The sequence below is a fragment of the Urocitellus parryii genome, chromosome 15, assembly GCF_045843805.1.
Source record: "Urocitellus parryii isolate mUroPar1 chromosome 15, mUroPar1.hap1, whole genome shotgun sequence".
Classification (NCBI taxonomy): domain Eukaryota; kingdom Metazoa; phylum Chordata; class Mammalia; order Rodentia; family Sciuridae; genus Urocitellus; species Urocitellus parryii.
In genome coordinates, this window is record NC_135545.1 from 6,991,668 (window position 1) to 7,013,088 (window position 21,421).

Below are 21,421 nucleotides of genomic sequence, written 5' to 3' on the forward strand. Positions count from 1 at the left end.
GCACCACATACAAACAAAGATGTTGTGTCCGCAGAGAACTAAAAAATAAATATTAAAAAAAATTCTCTCTCTCTCTCTCTCTCTCTCTCTCTCTCTCTCTCTCCTCTCTCTTAAAAAAAAAGGGGGGGGAGCTGGGCATGATGGTACAAGCAAGTCAGGAAGCTGAGACAAGAATATCACAAGTTCAAGGCAGTCTCAGCCATGTAGTAAGGCCCTCAGTAACTTAGTGAGACCATGTCTCAAAATACATAATAAAAAGGACCAGAAATGTAGAACAGTGGTAAAGTACCCTTGTGTCTAATCCATAGTACCAAATAAATAAACGAAAACAAACAAACAAACAAAAAAACCCAGGGATGTAGCTCTGTAGCTCAGTGGTAGAAGTATACCTGACCAGCATGTATGAGACCTAGGGTTTGAGCCAGGTGCAGTGGCACAAGCCTGTAATCCCAGTGGCTTGGGAGGCTGAGACAGGAGGATGGCGAGTTCAAAGCCAGCTTCAACAAAGGCGAGGCGCTAAGCAACTCAGTGAGACCCTGCCTCTAAAAAAGAATACAAAAGAGGGCCGGGGGTGTGGCTCAGTGGTCAAGTGCCCCTGAGTTCAATTTCTGGTACTGAAAAAAAAAAAAAAAAAGAGGGAGAGAGAGAAAGACCCAGGGTTCGATCCCTAGCACCACAAAAAAGGAGGAAGGGGCTGTGATTTGGACACGGACAGGCAGAGAGACGGTCACGTGAGGATATGGGGAGAAGATGTCTGTCTGCAAGCCAGGGAGTGACTAAAGCCATCAGAAGCTGGGAGAGGAGAGAGGCCTGGAGCTGAGGCCCACCGTCCTCAGAGGGAACCATCCTACCCACACTTGATCTTGGACTTCTGGCCTCTGGACCTGGTAAACATCTGTGCTTTACGGCCCTGGGCCTGGCGCTGTGTCCCTGCAGGCTCAGGAAACCGACGCAACCCCAGACACTTCAACATGCGTGTCCTGACTGCGGGTCAGCGTTTGTGGGGATCCTTTCTTAACAGGCAGCATTCTGGACCGGGGTGAGGAGTGCCATCTGATGTAGATCTAGAATCCTGGACCAGAAGAGTCCACTGTGACCTCCTAGGGGATGCCTTGGGGAGGCAGCTCTCCGTACTCCCTGCCCCCCACTGGGGCCCAGTGGTTGAGTCCTTTGTGAGGCAGGCCGAGGGGACAGGGGACTCTGAGGGCCAGTGGTCAGAGTAGGTGGTGAGTCTCCCCCTGGGAGCAGGCCTCCGATGCCATGGCGAGTGTGGTTGTGAAGACGATCTGGCAGTCCAAGGAGATCCATGAGGCCGGAGACCCCCCTGCAGGTGTCGAGAGCCGATCCCAGCTGGTCCCAGAGGCTCCCGGGGGGTGACCAACCCAGCCAAGGGGATCACGAAGAAAAAGAAAGCCGTGTCGTTCCACGGGTGGGTTTGAAGCACCCTATTGTGCATGATCCTAGTGCTGGCACTGCCTCCAACATGGCACAAGTCCCACTGCGGGTGCTAGAGAGGAGGGGACAGAGGAGAAGAGGAGGGGGGACAGGCAAGAGGGAAAGAAGGAGACGGAGGCAGAGAGCAAGACATAGTGGGCTGAGCTGGTGGTGGCAGTAATCCTGTCATCCCAGGGAGGCTAAGGAAGGAGGATCACAAAATTCAAGGCCAGCGTCAGCAATTTAGCAAAGCCCTAAGCAACTTAGGGAGACCCTGTCCCAAAATAAAAAAAAAAAAAAGAGCTGGGGATGTGGTAAAGCACCCCTGCATTCCATTCCCAGTAGCAGGGGAAAAAAGGTATTGGACTGGCATGGGGGGGTGGGAAGAGTCAAGAGAAGAGAGGAGTCTAGGGAAGGGACTGAAGAAAGCAGGTGGTGAGGGCGAAGAGGAAAGAAAACAGGCGGCGGCAAGGGATGGGTGCAGGCAGAGGGCGGAGAAGGGAGTGGAGGGTGAAGGGGCCCTGCAGGCGGCAGGCAGGCTAGCGGCCCCTGGGGCGCATCCTCAGCCATCCCCTGCCTGCTGCTCCTCCCCAGGGTGGAACCCCGGATGTCCCATGAGCCGATGCACTGGTGCCTGAACCTCAAGCGGTCCTCGGCCTGCACCAATGTGTCGTTGCTCAACCTGGCCGCCGTGGAGCCCACCGACTCCTCGGGGACAGACTCGACCACGGAAGACAGCGGTCCACTGGCACTGCCCGGGCCCCCGGCCTCCCCCACCACACCTTGGGCTCCAGATGACCCGGACATCACGGAACTTCTGGTGAGGGACTCTGGCAGGGGCACACCCGTGTCCTGGCCCTGGTGGCAGGAAATGCTGAGGAGGGGGAGAGGTGTTCTTGGTGTGGAGCCACGGCCTCCTCCTCCTCCGACAGCCAGAGTGAATCTGGGAGTGGTCTTGAATGCGTTGGGTCACTTTGCAATGTCCCAAGTGAGGCTGGAGTCATAGCTAAGAATCACACCAGACCCTGCCCTTGGAGAGCTTCCAGTTGGGTTTCGGGGGGACAGACCCAGACCAGGGGGATGTATTCTGTAATGGAGGGGATCCCAGCGAAGGAACCCCCAAACCAGGCTGGAGGACTCAGGGAAGGCATCCTGCAGGAGGCGGCGCAGAGTTGAGTAGGAGTTCTCTACAGGGTTAGGGCCTAAGAACTGGGTCAAAATGGGGAGGTGAGCAAGTTGAGGGTAATTAGGGAATTCCGGACAGGAGCATGGAGAGCCACAACTTAGACCTTGAACTCTGCCTCCCTCTGCCCCATTCCTGGGCCAGGCTTGGCTGGCTCTACACAGACACTAAGAATTGCATTTACATAGCAGGATCATGATCACGGTTATTGCTCGATTTTACTGGAGCACTTTCTAGTTCTGGGAGCTGACATTTCCTCATCTGTAAGATGGAGATGCTGCATTTGTTCTTTCAACAAATATTTCTTAAATGCCCAAGATGTGCCCGCCAAGCCAGGTGTGGTGGTGCATGCCTACAAGCCCAGTGCCTCCTCAGAAGGCTGAGACAGGGAGAAGGCAAGTTTGAGGCCAGCCTGGGCAATTTAGCAAAGCCCTGTCTCAAAATTAAAAATAAAAAGAGCTGGGGATATAGGTAGTAGCTCAGTGGTAAAGTGCCCCTGGGTTCCACCTGCAGAACCAGAAGGAATATTAAATTAGTAAGTAAATAAATAAGGAAAAGGAAAAGAGAGGGGCTAGGGATGTGGCTCAGCGGAAGAGAGCTGGTCTAGCACGCCCGAGGTCCTGGGCTCAATTCCCAGCCCCCACACGCGCACACACACACACACACACACACACACACAAGAAAGGAAGAAAGAGGGAAAAAAAAGAGCAGAGCAGATCCCAGGCCAGAGTGTCGCATGTCAGAGAGACCAGCTAGAGGGACAGCGGGGAGGGCACTGGCCACACTGATGATGGGGAGCCATGTGGGTTCATGGGGGAAGGCGGCTGAGCTGGGCACGAGGCTATACTGGAATCCTCTCCTTCCCTGAGGCTCCTCTGTGGCCTTTGGAGGGAAGGTAGGGAGGCCAGGGAGGAGGCCAGGGAGGAGGCCAGGCAAGGGTGCGGGGAAGGAGGACAAGGAGATGCTGTCCGGAGACTTCTCCTCCCCCAGTCGCAGCAGCTCTCCCTCCTGCCTCAGGAGCCTCTCTCGGCAGCACTGCAGCTGTCTGCCTCCCACCAGAGCTATTCTAAGTCATGTCCCCCGGTGGCTGGTGATGCCTGAGAAAGAGCCCTGGGCAGCCAGATCAAGGCCTGAGGCATGGTGAGCTTCTGTGGCTGCGGGAGCACCAGCAGGTTCCTCCTCTCAAAATGGAAACAGTAAAGACAGCCGCCTGGGGTTTCGGGTAGGGGCAAGGGACAGAGAAGGGGGACAAGAGCAGACACTGGCCCCTGCCCAGGTCTGAGCTGCATCAAGAGAGAAAGCTGGAGAAGGTGGGGAGGAGGGTGTGAGAGGGGGACAGAGACCCAGAGAGGGGCCCTGGGAGCCAGGAGGCCATGGAGACGCTGGCTGAGAGAGGAGTCCCTGGCCGGAGGGACACAGGTAAAACTGGAAGGATGACTCTCACCTTGGCTACACCCCCTCAGGGGCTGCAGGCTGCTCTTTGGAAGCTCAGGATTAATCAGTGGCAAAGACTGACAGCGTAGATCTTTGGACCTCTGCTCAGGGTCTATTTTGCAATCTGCATATTTTCCTGTGGCCACTGTGAGGGTCCATGTCATCAAGGCCCCTTGCTATAGGTCCTGTCCATGGTCATTTTTAAGGGCCAACACTAGTCACTGTGCTTGGCTACCAATCTATTGAGTCATTGACCCCGATGCCATCAAGCTGTCATTATTCCCATTTTATGGGAGAGGTTAGCAGAACTGCAGAGCTGAGAGTCGGACAGCGCATGGGTGGCCAAGGAGGAACTTGTCCCCAGGACTCTCGCTCCCCAACGTACTGTGTGCTTCTCAGCCGAGCAGGTGGGATCGGCCTTCCCCACTCCCCTCCCTCTGCCAGCAGAGCTGCACCCCACATCCAGGGTCTGCAGCTGCAGAAGTACTGGCCAGGGCCTCCAGGCCAGCCCACCTTCCTCGCGGGAGCAATTCTCCAAAAGTAGCTGTTAGTCGCATCTCCGTTTTACAGGTTGGGAAACAGAAGCACAGGGAGGTAAAGTGCCCTCCCCGAGGTTGCACAGCCAGCGGGCGGCAGAAATGAGTTGAACCAGGACCTGTTCCCTAGGTCGCCAGAACAGTTACGCACACGAGTGTTCTGAGTCTTCAGTTTAGAAAGACGCTCTGTATTGGTTAGCTACTGCTGTGAGACAAATATCCCCCAAACATAAAACAACACACCTGGAGTGGTTTAGTTGAGAAGTTCCAGGGGTGTGTTGAGGTTACAATTAAGATTCTGGCCCAGGCTAGAGTCATCGGAAGGTCTGATTGAGGCTGGAGAGATGGTGCCCTCCCAGGGCCCTTGGGAGGTTTCAGTTCCTTCCTGCCTTTTGGGTGGAGGCCTCACTTCCTCAGGACACTGGTTTCTCCATAGTGGCTGTGTCTGACATGCCAGCTGTGATTTCTCCAAGCGAGACACAGCAAGCAGGACCCACAGTTCCTCTTATGAACGCATCATTTCTTTTAAGTTATACCTTACCACTTTGTGTGTGTGTGTGTGTGTGTGTGTGTGTAGGAGGGTGCTGGGGATTGAACCCATGGCCTTGGGCATGCAAGGCAAGCACTCTACCAACTGAGCTATGTCCCCAGCCCTACTTCACCACTTTTGCTTGACTTTACTTACGTGACCCGAGTCACCTAGTCCAGCACATTCAAGTGAGGGGACTAAGACTCCAAAGGAATGTCAAAGAATTTACAATCATCCTTTAAACCACCGTACTTTGTGAGGTTTTGTAGAATCCTCAAAAGATTCTTCTTTGGAAGTTTTAAAATTATCTTTATTACTAAATCTCTTGACTTATGAAGGAGTCTGTTCATATTCCTTTCATCACCGTGAAGAAGTTCTCTGCCATTCTCAGCTTGTTGGGTTTTTTCCTAATGAAAGTGGTTGGATTTCATCAAATGCTTTTTCTCCATGGACACATCACGATAATGTTTTTATTACCAGGGATTGAATCCAGTGACCCAGACACACTCCCGCCGTTTTGTTTTTGTTTTTGTTTTTGTTTTTCATACTGGGAATTGAACTCAGGGGCACTGGGCCACTGAGCCACACCCCCAGCCCTATTTTGTATTTTATTTAGAGACAGGGTCTCACTGAGCTGCTTAGCACCTTGCTGTTTCTGAGGCTGGCTTTGAACTCATGGTCCTCGGGTCTCAGCCTTCCGAGAATTACAGGCCTGCGTCACTCCCCCGGCAATTCGTTGACTTTCATAGGATAATTCCCACTTGGTCACGGTGTATATTGCCAGAATAAGTTCCAGTATTTTGTTGAGGATTATCCCAGATATATTAATAAAAAATACTAGTCTGTGAATTTCTTTTGTGATGTCTTTGAGAAAGTACTGGCCTATAGAATGAGTTAGGAATTGCCACCATGTGCCACCATGACCAGCACCTCCCTCTTCTATTTTTTAAGAGAATTTGAGATGGATTGTTGTCATTTCTTAAAAAGATTGGCAGAATTCACCAGTGAAGCCATCTGGTCTTGAACTTTTCTTCTTCGGAAGTTTTAAAATTATTTTTGTTACTAAATCTCCTTACTTATGAGTCTATTTGTATTTCCTAGTTCTTCTCGTGTCAGTTTTGGTAGTTTGTGTGCTTCTAGGCATTTCTCTATTTTTTTTGTTGTTATCTAGTTGGCATACAATGATTCATAGTAATGTTTTTGTTACTCAGTGATAGAGTGCTCACCTAGCATGCAGAGGCACTGGATTCGATCCTCAGCACCACATAAATGTATAATAAAGATATTGTGTCACCTAAAACTAAAAAAGAAATATTAAAAAAATATATTTTTTTAGTTGTCAATGGACTTTTATTTTATTTATTTGTATGCGGTGCTGAGAATTGAACCCAGTGCCTCCCACATGCTAGGCAAGCACTCCACCACTTAGCTACAACCACAGCCCCTCAATAAACTTTTTAAAAAATGCATTTCCAACTATAAATTTTCCTTAGAGCATTGCTCTTTATTCATTCCTTAAGTTTTAGTATGTCATATTTTCATTTTTCTTCATCCCAAAGTTTTTTTTTGGGGGGGCACTGGGTGTTTAACCAGGGGTGCTTTATTACTGAGCAACATCCCCAGCCCTTTGTATTTTTATATTTTGAGACAGGATCTTGCCAAGTTGCTTAGGGCCTCACTAAGTTGCTGTGCCTGGCCTCAAACTTGCTATCCTCCTGCCCTGGCCTCCTGAGCCTCTGGGATTACAGCTATGTGCCACCACACCCAGCTTAATGTTGTCTTTCAGAAGTTTATTTATGATGTATCTAGGCACTGTTCCTTTGGTTTGCACTATTAAGGGTCGTTGGCTTCCTGGATGTGTTGAATAATTGGGGAAGTTTTCAGCTATTGTTTCTCTACTCTTTCTACCCTTTCTTCTCCTTTTGGGGACTCCCTGACCCATAGTGTCTTGGCCTCTGTTCAGTTTTCCTCATTCTTTTAATGTTCCTCAGATTAGACCTTTTTTGTTTGTTTGTTTGTTTGTTTTTTGGTACCAGGGATTGAACTCAGGGGCACTCAACCACTGAGCCACATCCCCAGCCCTATTTTGGAATTTGTTTAGAGACAGGGTCTCACTGAGCTGCTGAGGGCCTCGCCATTGCTGAGGCAGGCTTTGAACTTGCAATTCTCCTGTCTCAGCCTCCTGAGCCACTGGGATTACAGGCATGTGCCACTGTGCTAGACTGGATCATCTCAGTGAACTATGTTCTCAAGTTTGTTGATTCATTCTTCTGCATACACAAACCTGCTACTGAGCTCCCTCTTGTGAATTGAATTTCTCACTTCACTTATTGTGTTTTTCATCCCTGGAATTTCTAATTGGTTCTTTCATCTGGGAAGGGGGAGGTTGTATAATTATGTCACTGTATTTATTGCTGGGTATAGTGGTGCACATCTGTAATGCAGGGTGTTCAGGAGGCTGAGGCAGGAGGATCAGAAGCCAGCCTCAGCATCAAAGCAAGGCCCTAGGCAATTTAGCAAGACCCTGTCTCAAAATAAAAAATAAATAGGGCTGGGAACGTGGCTCAGTGGTAAAGCTCTTGAGTTTAATTCAATCCCTAGTACCCAGCCCCAAAAATGAATATGAATATATACCTGTGTGTGGGGGTGAGGTGGGGTGGGTGTGTATGATTTTCTTCCATGTAAGCTGGATCACTTGGCACGTTCTCTTCTTGTTTCCTCCCAGTTCAAAATTTGTGCATCTCTCTCTTTTTTTTAAATATTTTTTTTAGTTGTTGATGAACCTTTATTTTATTTATTTACATGTGGTGCTGATAATCAAACACAGGGTCTCACACATGCTAGGCAAGTCCTCTACCACTGGGCCACACTCCCAGACCTTTTTATTTTACTTTGAGACAGGATTTTGAGAAGTTGCTGAGGCTGGCCTTTAACTTGCAATCCTCCTCCCTCAGCCTCCAGAGTCACGGGGATTACAGGTGTGCACCACAACGCCTGACTTCTACTTGGCTCCTCTTTATAGTTTGTATCTCTTTAGTAATAAGCTGTATTTAGTGAGAGATCATTCTCATATTTTCCTTTAGTGTTTTTTGATATGGTTTCCTCTATTCCTTTGAAAATACTTCAAATAGTTGATTTACAGTCTTCAATTGTAAATCCAAATCCAAGCTTCCTCAGGAACAGATTCTACTGATTGCTTTCTCCTCCAGCACCAACCCGGTGGATGGGCCATAGTTGCTTGTTTTTCTTTGCATGAATCATGATTTTTCTATTAACAACTGGACATTTCAAGTATCATGATGTGGCAGCTCTGGAAATAGATTTTTTCAACTCCTGAGGGTTTGTTTTGTTAATGCTTATTGTAGTTGCCTTTTAAAATTTAAATGTTATTTAATTAATTTGGTGTGTGTGTGTGTGTGTGTGTGTGTATGTGTGTGTTTCTGAGGACTAAACTCAAACCCTCACAGATGCCAGGCAAGCACTCGCCACTGAGCTTTTTTTTTTTTTTTTTTTTTAAGAGACTTCTGAACTAATTCTTGGGAGGCTGAGGTGGGAGGATTGAGAGTTCAAAGCCATCCTCAGCAAAAGTGAGGCACTAAGCAACTCAGTGAGACCCTGTGTCTATAAAATAAAAAATAGGGCTGAGGATGTGGCTCAGTGGTTCAGTGCCCCTGAGTTCAATATCTGGTAGCTGCCCCCTCCCCCAAAAAAATAATAATATAAACTATAGCTGGGCATGATGGCTGAGACAGGAGGATCCCAAGTTCAAGGCCAGCCTCAGCAACTTAGTCAGGCCCTAAACAACTTAGTAAGATCCTGTTTCAAAATAAAAAGAGCTAAGTATATAACTCATGGTAAATTGCCCCTGGGTTGAATCACTAGTACCATGAATGAATGAATAAATAAATAAATAAATAACTGTGATTAGTTTACAAATTTCACTGTTGTGACAGACACAAAATTACAGTTTGCACAAGACAGAAGAAGCCCTCTGAACTGTAAAAGTTTTCACAGGTGTTGGACTTGAATGGGCAACCTCACAGTGTTGAGAATTCAGGTCTGGCTGTCAGCATCTATCTTAGCTGGCGACCTACTGCTGGGTTCACAAAATCTGACTATTTCAGTAACTCAAGAAAACGACAGAGAAAGCACAAAAACACACAGAAGTACCTTTTCAATATTCCAGAGACGGCTTTATGAGCTTAAGGGCCCATGGAAAGAAAGAGAGCCACTGGAATTCTGTATTCTTATCTAGGGAACACACAAGTGGAGGTTTCATGGAACATCCTATCCCAAAAAGGGCAGAGGGGTAGGATTACAACGGAACAGCTGAGTGTAGCTCAACCCCCACGGGTGACACCTACACCTGGAGCCACACCTAGCTATCCGAGCTGGGTCCACACCCAAGTCACTGTGAAATGTAGTAACTGGTCAGATCCTCGGGGCATCAGGACTTGAAGGCATGTTCATCCATGGAAGCTCCTGACACTGGTCTCCATCTGCTGGTCCAAGATAGCTGTCAACTTTGCATTCCAGACAGTGGGCAGAGAGAAGTTTTTACTCCTTTTCTTTTAAAGGCATAATTCTGAAATTGACTACCTATTTTCATCCAAGTTCCGTGGGCCAGAACTTAGCCCCGTGGAACTGACCATACCTAGCTGCAAGGGAGCCTGGGAAATGTAGTCTCTGGCAATTCTGTGTGACACTAAGGCTTCTGTGGCAGTGGAAATGGGAAGAATAGAGCCTGCCACATGCCTCCTTCTTGGAACCATAGTTTGGCAGAAGTCACAAAGCATTTTATGGTGGTATAAAATATTGATGGCATGTGTCTATAATCTCACCTACTCAGGAGGCTGAGGCAGGAGAATCACAAATTCAAAGCAAGCCTCAGCAACTCAGTGAGATTCTGTCTCAAAATAAAAAATTAAAAAAGGGCTGGGGGTGTGATTCAGTGGTCAAACATCCTTGGGTTCAATTCATAGTACCCCTCTCCCCAAAATAAAAAGGATTGGGGATGTCACTTAGTGGTAGAGCACCTCTGGGTTCAATCCCAAGGACCACAAGTTTTAATCCTTTTTTTTTTTAATTTTTTTATACTTTTTTAGTAATTGTTTTTTACAGGGCTGAGGACCAAACCCAGGGCCTTACGCATGCTAGGCAAGCGCTCTGCCACTGGGCTAAATCCCCAACCCCGACCACAAGTTTTTTTCAAAAATCAAGAAATGATGGGGCTGGGGTTGTGGCTCAGCAGTAGAGTGCTCTCCTAGCACTTGTGAGGCCCTGGGTTCGATCCTCAGCATCACATAAAAATAAATAAAGGTATTGTGTCCAACTACAACTAAAAAATAAATATTTTTTTTAAAAAATCAAGAAATGATGATCAGAAGCTACATGTGTCATGGTTTAAAATAAAGTTTCTGAGTTTAAATTCTGACAAGGTCACCTAATGTGTTGTGTAGCTGGGAGTACAGGAATGTCACCCTTTAAGACCCCTTGCAAATGGGGCTGTAGAATCTCACACAGTGTGATTGTGAAGAATGAAAGACCTGTAAATGCTTGGCCTGGTGGAGAATGTGCTCATGATCTGAAAAGTGCTGGGAGAGGAAGTCAGAGCATGTGTTTTAACAGTCTGTTTTTCCTGGTGAAGTCCTGCCTGCCTGTCATTCCAGCTACTTGGGTGACAGAGGCAGAAGGATCATTAAGTTTGAGGCCACCCCCCCCCCCCCCCGCAACTTAGTGAGACCCTATCTCAAAATAAAATTTATGAAAGGGTTGGGGAATCAGTCCCCAGTACTCAGACACACACGAAAGTGTTTGTTGAGACCATCCTCCTTCCCCTACCTATCTGAGCACCCTACCCTTCCCCTCAGTCCCTCTTGGATCCCACTCATTCTTCTGCCAGTCCACCATGAAGAAAACTGGCTCTCCCTTGGGTTTATCAAACAGGTGCACCAAGAATCCAAGAGGTGCCAAATCAGGGTGCAAACAGAGCCTCCACACACCCACTAACCACTGTCTCCCATTCTTCCCTAGAGCGGGGTCAACAGTGGATTGGTCCGGGCCAAAGACTCCATCACCAGTTTGAAGGAAAAGACCACCCGGGTTAATCAGCATGTGCAGACCCTGCAGGTAGGAGCACCGCCTCTTCTCCCCAGACCTCGTCTTCCTCCAGGGCGGATTGCTCGTTAGTCAGACAAGCCTGTACTCTGCTGCATTCCTAGCCCAGTTGGGAAGCTCGGGACTCAGAAAGGAAAGGGACATTCCTAACCCCAGATCCCCCTTCCGTGGGCTGTCCCCCTGTTGACCTCGGTAACCCTCCTCTCTTTGGGCTCCAGAGTGAGTGTTCGGTGCTGAGCGAGAATCTAGAGAGAAGGCGGCAAGAGGCTGAAGAGTTGGAAGGGTACTGTAGTCAACTCAAGGTGAGCCCCTGGGGGCGGGAGTCGGGTGAGAAGTGGGTGGGAGGAAGAGGGAAGGAATGGAGTCCTAGACGCGAGAGAGATGGGAGGAGGCGGAGGAGCAGCACAGCGCAGTTCTGGCGAGGCCAGAAGCATTCCTTTGGTCAAGGGACCAGGACTAGTAAGTGGGGTTCTGCCTGCGGGGTGGAGCCTGCTTGGAAATAGCCAGCCTAAGGGTAGGGAGCGGAACTGGAATGGGAAGGCAGGGCCCCCGCCCTGGTGTCCTGACCCAGGAGAACTGCCGGAAGGTGACCCGGTCGGTGGAAGACGCTGAAATCAAAACCAACGTCTTGAAGCAGAACTCTGCCCTACTGGAGGTAAGGAGGTCCGGAGATTTGTGGGAGGAGGATGGACACCTGAGGGACTTGGGAGACACCGCAGGTGGGACTTCCTGCCCTGCTGCCACCATCACGATGACACTGCCCCTGCTTTCACGGTCACACTTAGAATCTACTAATAAGGAGGATCCGAAGGAGGCTTCCATGCCCAGAATGGGGACTCCAGTCCCAGAGAGAGAGACCTGAGCTGGACTTGGACTGAGAAAGCTGGTCCTGCTCACATGCTCGCTCATTTTCCAACGAAATGCTGAAAAAGTTGCCATTGTTCTTCCTAAGGGGCAGGGACTGGTCTTTGACACCTAAGAGGACTGGAGTTGGGGTGGAGGGGAGGGCTGGATGGAGTCGCGGAGGCAGACAGGGGAATTTCCGAATTGGATTCCCGTGGAGTTCGAATGGCACATTCCCTCCCACTTCACGTGGTACTTCCTAATATTCTCTCCTCCGGGGCTTTTTACTTTCCAGTCTCCGATTACTGGGGCAGATTTGGGGGTGGAGTTCGTATCAGGAGGAGAAGGGTTGGACACCGTGACCCGCTCTCTCTCCGGGTCCAGGAGAAGCTGAGATACCTGCAGCAGCAATTGCAGGATGAGACGCCGCGGAGGCAGGAGGCCGAGCTACAGGAGCTGGAGCAGAAGCTGGAGGCCGGCTTCTCCCGGCACGGCCTGGGCTCTGCTGGTCCCAACCTGGGCTGCTCCGGCCCACCAGGGAGTCCCGAAGAACCCCCTCGGCTGCGCGGCCTGGTGGGCTGGGGAACCGCACCCCGGTCAGGAGAGAGCCCCTATGGGAGCGATCAGGAGCTGCAGAAGGTCTCCGCCGGTCTTGAGGAGTTGAGGTGGGCGGGGCCTAGGGATGTCACCTCCAGGTGATACGCGGGCGGGACCTTGCTGGTGGTCAAATATCTTGGGGGCGGGGCCTAAGTGTTGTGGGGGGTTCCATACCAAGTTAGGACTCTCCATACTGCTTTCCATATTGGCTGCACCAATTTGCAGTCCCACCAGCAGTGTATGAGTATGTCTTTTTCCCTACATCCTCACCAACACTTATTATTGCTTGTATTCTTTTTAAAATTTTTGTTTTAGTTGTTGATGGATCTTTATTTTATTTATTTACATGCGGTGCTGAGAATAGAACCCAGTGCCTCACATATGCTAGACAAGCACTCTGCCAATGAGCCACACCCCAGCCCTCTTGTATTCTTCATAATTGCCATTCTGACTGGAGTGAAATGAAGTCTTAGGGTTTTTTGGTACCAGGGATCGAGGGGCACTCAGCCACTGAGCCACATCTCCACCTCTATCTTGAATTTTATCTAGAGACAGGGTCTCATTGAGTTGCTTAGTGCCTTGCTTTTGCTGAGGCTGACTTTGAAATTGCAATCCTCCTGTCTCAGCCTCCCCAGTTGCTGGGATTGCATGCGTGCACCACTACCCCTGGCTCTTAAGAGTAGTTTTGATTTGCCTTTCTCTAACTGCTAGAGATGATGAACATTTTTTTTCCATGCTTGTTGATCAGTTGTATTTCTTCTTTTGCAAAGTGTCTGTTCAGTTCCTTAGCCCATTTATTTATTGGGTTGTTTTTTGGTGTTAAGTTTTTTGAGTTCTTTATATATCCTGGAGATTAGTGCTCTATCTGAGGTGCGTGTGGTAAAGATTTTCTTCCATTCTGCAGGCGCTCTCTTCACGCAAAGAACTAATTTTTGAGTCAGGGTTGGTAGGTCTACCTCCAGTGAAACCGAGGTGGGCGGAGCTTCAGGGAAGCCGGGCCTAGTGACCAATCTGAGTGGGCAGGATAGAGGGGAGAGGTGTCCTGGAGAGATGGCGTCTGTAGGCGCAGTGGTGGAGATGGGGACCTGACACGGAAGGCCCAGGCTAACTGACAAGGCAGAATTCTGGAGGACATGACCAGAGGCACAAGAGAATTTGGGGACCGGCTGGGTCTGGAGCTCCGGGTGGGTATAGTGCAGCGTGACCTAACCTAATCCCCCGCTATTCTATCCCTCTTCCCCTCCAGGAGGGAGGTGTCCTCGCTGACCGCACGGTGGCATCAGGAGGAGGGGGCTGTGCAGGAGGCCCTGCGGCTGCTAGGGGGCCTGGGCGGCAGGCTCGACGGCTTTCTGGGCCAGTGGGAGCGGGCGCAACGCGAGCAAGCTCAGACCGCCCGAGGCTTGCAGGAGCTTCGGGGTCGGGCAGACGAGCTGTGCACCATGTGAGGGCTGGGGCCGGTGCGTGGGGTGGGGCTGGTGTGGCCACGAAGGGGTGGGGCGAAGCCATCAAGGGGGCGGAGTCTTGAGGGAAAAAAAGGGTGGGCCAATCAGCGGGGTTCTGAGCGGTCCGGATCTGTGACGTTGGGAAGCGCCAATTAGATAGCAGGAAGAGGTGTATGCATATTAAAGAACGAGGGATGGAGCCAATTAGAGAAGGGGTGTGTTCCAAGCCCCAAAGAGATCAAGAGTGGACACCAGGGATCAGGGAAAGTCATCTAGAAACAGGGCAAGGCAGTCCAGATGTTAAAATACAAAAGAAGGAGCCAACAGAGCAAGAGGGGTGGGCAGGGCAGAGCATTGAAGACTTGATGGAGACTCAGGTGCTGGACCAATGGTGGGTGAAGTCTACCACACAGCATTGGTTACACTTCTGCTCAGGGTGGAGCGGTCAGCTGTGTCTGTGGCTTCACTGAGGAGCGAATTGGAGGGGCTTGGCCCAGTGAAACCGATTCTGGAGGAGTTGGGGCGGCAATTTCAGAACCCCCGAAGAGGACCTGACCACTCCATGAGCCTGGATCGATCCACGCAAGGCTCCTGTGCCCGCTGTGCCAGGTATGGGGGTGGGGTCAGCTTCCTGGTGCATTCTGAGTCCCAGGGAGGATAGCGCATTGAAGGAGATGGGGTATCAGCAAGGGGGAGAGGGGTGTTCATTGTGGGAGACAGCGTGTGGTAGAATCAGTCGTGCTGAGTAATGGGAACGACATTTCTTCCCTTCCCACAAGCTAAATATAGCGTTTTGCTACATTTGGAGCATCATGTATGTCCAGTGCATTGCGGGAAGGTCGGGATGTGGTACATGGTAGGAAGCGGGGTTTCTCCCTGCATGGTGCAGAAAGTGAGACCTCGTGTGTGGTGGGAATAAAAGGCTACCACACTGGGTTCATTGTGGGAAGGGGGAATTCCTTGTACAACTTGAGATCAGGTTTAACTTGTGCGCTAGAGGAAATGTGAGTTCTTGATGGCTTTTGGAAGCCAAGGACTGATGGTGCCCTTAAGTAGTAGGAACCAAAGGACACCTGATACACCATGGGGTGTCCCCAGTGCGTGGGTGGAAGGTTGTATGGGGTGCATAATGGAAACAGAGCCAGGTGGAGCCTGGGAAGGTGTGCATGGGCATCCTGAGAATGGAGTTGGTACTGGGCCTCTTTCATCTGGTGACTACCCTTCCCGCCCCCAGCCAGGGGCAGCAGTTGTCTTCGGAGTCCCTGCAGCATCTGCTGGAGCGAGCGCTGACCCCACTAGTGGACGAGGTGAAGCAGAGGGGCCTGGCTCCTGCTTGTCCCAGCTGCCAGAGGCTACACAAGAAGATTCTGGTACCAGGGACCATGGGCTACCATGCCCCACTTTACTTTTCTGTCAGGGCAGGGGACACGGAGTCCTGGGCACGAGGGTACTGCTGGTGTGTGACCAGAAGGGAAGGGCTGAGCTGTGGGCAGCAGTTGTTGGGGGTGGACTTAATTCTGATGCATAGGGGGAGGGGCAAGCAGCTTGGTGGTTTGAGTCATAGGCCAATCATTCTGGAACTCTGGGCTCTAGATTTGGGCCCAAGGCATGATGGGACATTGTATCTGGTGTACCAGGGGACCAGGAGGCAGATACCAGTCTAAAAGTTCATGGGACATTGGCCTGATTTCCCCGGCCAGACCTTCAGAGAGGCAGTGAGATCAGTGATCAGTGAAATCAGCGAGAGATCAGTGAGGCCGGACAGGGCACCCAGTGACTTTTGGTCACCATAAGCTACTGCATCATGGGAAATGGAACCACATCTCTTCTTGGGGCAACAGTCTGAAGCCCAGTACCTGCTGGGACTTGAGTCCTGGTGCATTGTGGGACATGGAGACCCACTGTATTACGGAACACTGACCTCATGGATGATAAGCAGCTTGGGATGTTGATGTGGCAGAGCCCCGGGAAGGGTACAGGGGAGCACATGGGCTTGGTGCACTGTGGGATATAGAGAACCAGAGCCCTAAGGACTGATCTTGTGAGAGACTCTGGTCTTGTGGATAAGGAAACACGGGTTCTTCCGGGATGTGGAAGGTCACAACACGGTGGGCACATGCATATCAAATACAGGATGGTTCATGAGCTTTGGGGGACAGCGTCTTAGATGTGACTTAGTGCTTGCTGAGACATAGGCCAGTGCATCAAGGAATAGACACAGGGTTAGTGCAACCAGTGCCTTGTGGGATGCCAGGGTCGGCTTCAGCCTCAAGGCATGATGGGATACCTGGGGAGGAATGTGGGCCCCATGGGACCCTGCCCCTGGCCTCCGCGATCCAGCTCCCCCTCCACTCCCAGCCCAGTACAGCAAGCCCAGCGGCACCTACACTCCTCTCCCCAGGAGCTGGAGCGCCAGGCCTTGGCCAAACACGTCAGGGCAGAGGCCCTGAGCTCCACCCTTCGGCTGGCCCAAGACGAGGCCTTGCGGGCCAAGAACCTGCTGCTGACGGACAAGATGAAGCCGGAGTGAGGAAGGAGGCTGAGGGCATGGGAGGAGCGTGAGATTTTTGGGAAAGGGCCTGAACCCCTCCCTTCACTCCCACACCCCAACACCAAGCCACCCCAGTGCTGACTCCCCACTGTCTGCCCTTACAGGGAGAAGGTGGCCACTCTGGACTATCTACACCTGAAGATGTGCTCCCTCCACGATCAGCTCAGCAACCTGCCACTTGAGGGGTCCACGGGGACAATGGGGGGAGGAAGTAGTGGGGGGGCTCCCCCAAAACGTGGGGGTCCAGCCCCTGAGCAATAAATGGCCTCTCATGCTGGCATGAATTCTGTCTCTTTTTTGGCATCAAGAAGAGGGGTAGTGAGGGGCTGGGGTTGCGGCTCAGTGGTAGAGCGCTCGCCTAGCACATGCAAGGCCTGGGATCGATCCTCAGCACCACATAAAAATAAAATAAAGGTATCTTGTCCAACTAAAAATTAAAAAAAAAAAAAAGAAGAGGGGTAGTGAGCTGCGCACACACCATGTGCCACCTCTGTGCCCACCAGGATTCACTGAATCCTTAGCTGCATGGTGTCTGGGTTCCCAACATCCAGGTTCCCAAGGAGGTGCTAACAATGGCCCATTCTTGGAGGAGGGGGTGGGGTAGACATATGTTCAGAGGTGCAGTTTGATCCTGTCAGGCCAACAATTTTTAGGGCGATTTTTACTAGATAATTGTAGCTGCTTAAGATAGTATGCACATGTTATCTCACACAATTTCTGGGAGTCAGGAATCCAAGGGTGGCTTAGCTTGGTGGCTGCGACTCAGGATCCTTGTGAGGCTGCCGTCAGGATGTTAGCCAGGCCGGGCATGGTGGCGGATGCCTGGGATCCCAGTTACCCGAGGAGCTGAGGTGGGAAGATTGGGAAATACCGTGAGACCCTGTCGAGAAGGAAAGAAAGAAGAAAGAGAAAGAGGGAGGAAGGGAAAATGTCAGCCAGGGTTGCAATCATCTGTACTGGTTGGAGGACTTGTGTTCTCACAGCACTAACATCTCTGTTATGGCTTGGATCTGGGATGTCCCAAAGGCCCTTGTTTGAAGGCTAGTTCCCCAGCTGGTGGCACTTTGGGAGATGGTAGAAACTTTAGGAGGAAAGAGGTCACTGAGGGCCTGACTTTGAAGAGTATATCTTGTCCCTGATTCCTTCTTTCTCCTCCTCCCACCCCCCATCTCTCTCTTCCTGGTCACCTTGAGGTGAGCAGCTTTGCTCCGTCACAAACTCTCTGCTGTGATGTTCTACTTCACCACAGGCCCAGAATCAACAAGGCCAAATTGAAACTTCTGAAACTATGAATTAAAACACAACTTTCCTCCTTTAAGTTGTTTTTCTCAGGTATTCTGTGACAATATTGGAAAGTTGACTAACACACTCTTCCAAAACAAGAAGTGTAAGAATGAGCAGGAAGCCACCGTGCTTTTTGTAACCTAAATTTACCATCAAATCCCCATGTTAATATTCACTGGAAATGAGTATATGTTAATATTCACTGGTAGTGCACACCTGTAATCCCAGCAACTCAGGAGGCTGAGGCAGGAGGATCTCAAGTTCACAGCCAGTCTCAGCAACTTAGCAAGGCCCTAACCAACTTAGCAAGACCCTATCTCAAAAAAATTTAAAAAAGGGCTGGGAATGTGGCTCATTGGTTGAGTGCCCTAGGGTTCAGTTCCCCGGCCCCATAAAAAGAAAAGAGTCATGAGTCCAGATCATACTCAAGAAATTTAACAAAGAATTATTTACAGACATGTTTGGAAGACAATGCCAATCTTTAAATTTATTTGAAACCACCACAAGGATGTTATTAAACTTATAATTGAAGTATACTATAAATAGAAAAATTCACAAGTTGAAAGTATACACCTCAATGAATGAGAGGAACTTTCTTGTGTAGCCACTACCAAGATTTAGGACATACCAGAACCTCTGAATCCCTCTCATGCCTTCTACCAACCAGGACCTGGAAATGTGGCCAGCCCCAAAGACAATCCCTATTCTTCTGATTTGTAATAAAAAGTATAAATATTGGAAATAAAGAAGACTATCATTGTTCATTTTTAAAAATCAGTGAATTTAATCTGGGTGCAATGTCGCACACCTGTAATTCCAGCGGCTCAGGAGGCTGAGGAAGAGGATGGTTGAGTTCAAAGCCAGCCTCAGCAAAAGCAAGGCACTAAGCAACTCAGTGAGAGCCTGTCCCTAAATAAAATATGAAGTAGGACTGGGGATGTGGTTCAGTGGTCAAGTGCCCCTGAGTTCAATCCTTATTATCCTCTACCACAACCCCCACCCAGAAAAAAAAAAAAGAAAGAAAGAAAGAAAGAAAGAAAGAAAAAGCAGCGAATTTAGCAAGTAAGTTGAGTAAAAAGTGAGTAGAAGACTTTCTGGCCAGGCGTGGTGGCACAGGTCTGAAATCCCAGTGACTCAGGAGGCTGAGACAAAAGGATCTCAAGTTGAAGGCCAGTCTGGAATTCAATCTCACCTCTGTCCAGCTCACAAGCTTTTGCATATATTAGTCTATCATGCAACTTCTTTTTTTAATTTATTTTTTTTTAGTTTTAGATCGATACAATATATTTTATATTTGTGCGGTGCTGGGGATCGAACCCAGAGCCTTATGCATGCTAAGTGAGCACTCTACCACTGAGCCCCAGCCCCAGCCCTGTCATGCAACTTCTTAATGTGCTGAGAAATATAATGATGTGATCTTGGTCACTAGCTTAGTAGATAGCATTAGTTGAAGTCCAAATGGCCTTACTCTATCTCTGAACCAATTTAGTTCAGAATGGGTGATGGTGTTTTTCAAGGCAGGGTGGCCCGACTCCAGGATTTTGAGAGGAGAATTATTACTGGTGTGTGCCAAGGTGTGGTGGTCTCATTCTCCCCACCTGGGATGCCAGTAGCCTGGCGTATTGTACAGGTCAGGTGGAGATGTGTTGAAGAGAAACGGGGGAGGGGATAACTCTGGGAAAAGTGTTTCTTGCTTCTTTTTTTGGGTACTAGGGATTAAACCCCAGAAGTGCTCTACCACTGAGCTACATTCCCACCCCTTTATATTTTTATTTTGAGACAGGCCGTCACTAATTTGATGAGGCTGGGCTCGAATTTATAATCTTCTCACTTCAGCCTCCTGAGTTGCTGGGATTATACCTGGCTGTTTCTTGCTCTTAAAAAAGAGGGTTTTTGTTTGTTTGTTTTGTTTTGTTTTCATTTTTGTTTCTGAGAAACAATTGTTTCTCCTTTTCTGCCTGATATGATCTGTCTACATAGATGGCAGGAGCTTCAGCAACCATATTCAAGTCATGAGGTGGCCAGTCTGAGGACAAGAGCCAGCCTGCCAAGGATGGTGGAGCAGAAAGACAAAAAGAATCCAAACTCTCCATAGACTCAGGACAGAACATTTAACCATGCTTGGAATTACATGACACCCAGACTTCTTGTTATATAAGGCAATATATTTACTTATTGTTTAGGACACACATTATAATTTCCACCTTATTTATTGGTTGAGGCAGTCACCAAACTCAAGTGCAGAGGACATTGACTGCTCTTTTTTTTTTTTAAGTTGTTGATGGACCTTTATTTATTGATATATATGTGGTGCTGAGAATTGAACCCAGTGCCTTACATGTGTGGCAAGCGCACTGCCACTGAGCAGCAATCCCAGCCCTTGACTCTTTCTCTCTTTTTAAAAATATTTATTTATTTTTTTGAGATCTAGAATATTTTATTTTTTTAAAGAGAGAGAGAGAGAGAGAGAGAGAGAGAGAGAGAGAGAGAGAGAGAGAGAGAATTTTAATATTTATTTTTTAGTTCTCGGCAGACACAACATCTTTGTTTGTATGTGGTGCTGAGGATTGAACCCGGGCTGCACGCATGCCAGGCAAACGAGCTACTGCTTGAGCCACATCCCCAGCCCAAAATATTTATTTTTTTTACTTGTAGCTGGACACAATACTTTTATTTTATTTATTTTTATGTGATGCTGAGGATCGAACCCAGGGCCTCGCACGTGCTAGGTGAGCGCTCTACCGCTGAGCCACAACCTCAGCCCTTGACTGCTCTCTTAATGGGGAGAAATGTTAGAGAATCTTGGCAGTTTAAGAAGCAGCCCGTGTGCAACAGACATCTTGAGAAAGAAGACATACAGGTGGCAAGTAAACATAGGAAGAGATGCTCAACATGTCAAAATGCAAGTTTTTAAAACAATGCAATCGTTCCTGTAATCCCACCACCTCTGGAAGCTGAGACAGGAGGACTGAAAGTTTGAGGCCAGCATCAGCAATTTAGCAAGGTTCTGTCTCAAAAACTAAAAGGTGGGCTGGGGTTGTGGCTCAGTGGTAGAGCACTTGCCTAACACAGGTGAGGTACTGGGTTCAATCTTCAGCACCACATACAAATAATAAGTAAAATAAAGGTATGTGTCCATCTACAACTAGAACAAAACAAAACTAAGCTAAAAGGTGATAAAGCATCCCTGAGTTCAATCCCCAGTACCAGAAACAGAGAGGTGGGGGAGTACAGTAGGAGGCAAAGACACTGAGATGAGAAAGTTTGAGATTCTCAGATTTATCTGCGTTCAACTGGTTCTCCCTGCTGTATGTGTCAGGGTTCCAGTCCTCGCAACTAATACCCAAATTTTTGTATTAGCAACTCGGCAAGGCTTTAAATTCAGTTTTGTATGTAATTTTGAAACCTACTCGCTTACATTGGCATATTGAATTTTCAGGGCCTCCCCACCCAGTTTAAAAAGAAATAAAT

The 21,421-nt window shown here is 49.1% G+C and overlaps 1 protein-coding gene across 1 annotated transcript; it reads left to right on the plus strand.

The window, feature by feature from the left end:
- The first annotated feature begins 1,260 nt into the window (after window positions 1-1,260).
- Window positions 1,261-16,927, plus strand: Tsks (testis specific serine kinase substrate). Its single transcript, XM_026406425.2, is given in 12 exon segments — window positions 1,261-1,366; window positions 1,369-1,429; window positions 2,029-2,254; window positions 11,150-11,245; window positions 11,452-11,535; window positions 11,805-11,888; window positions 12,461-12,741; window positions 13,920-14,114; window positions 14,551-14,724; window positions 15,350-15,485; window positions 16,517-16,641; window positions 16,771-16,927. Coding segments are annotated over 12 exon segments (1,725 nt in total).
- The last annotated feature ends 4,494 nt before the right edge of the window (window positions 16,928-21,421 follow it).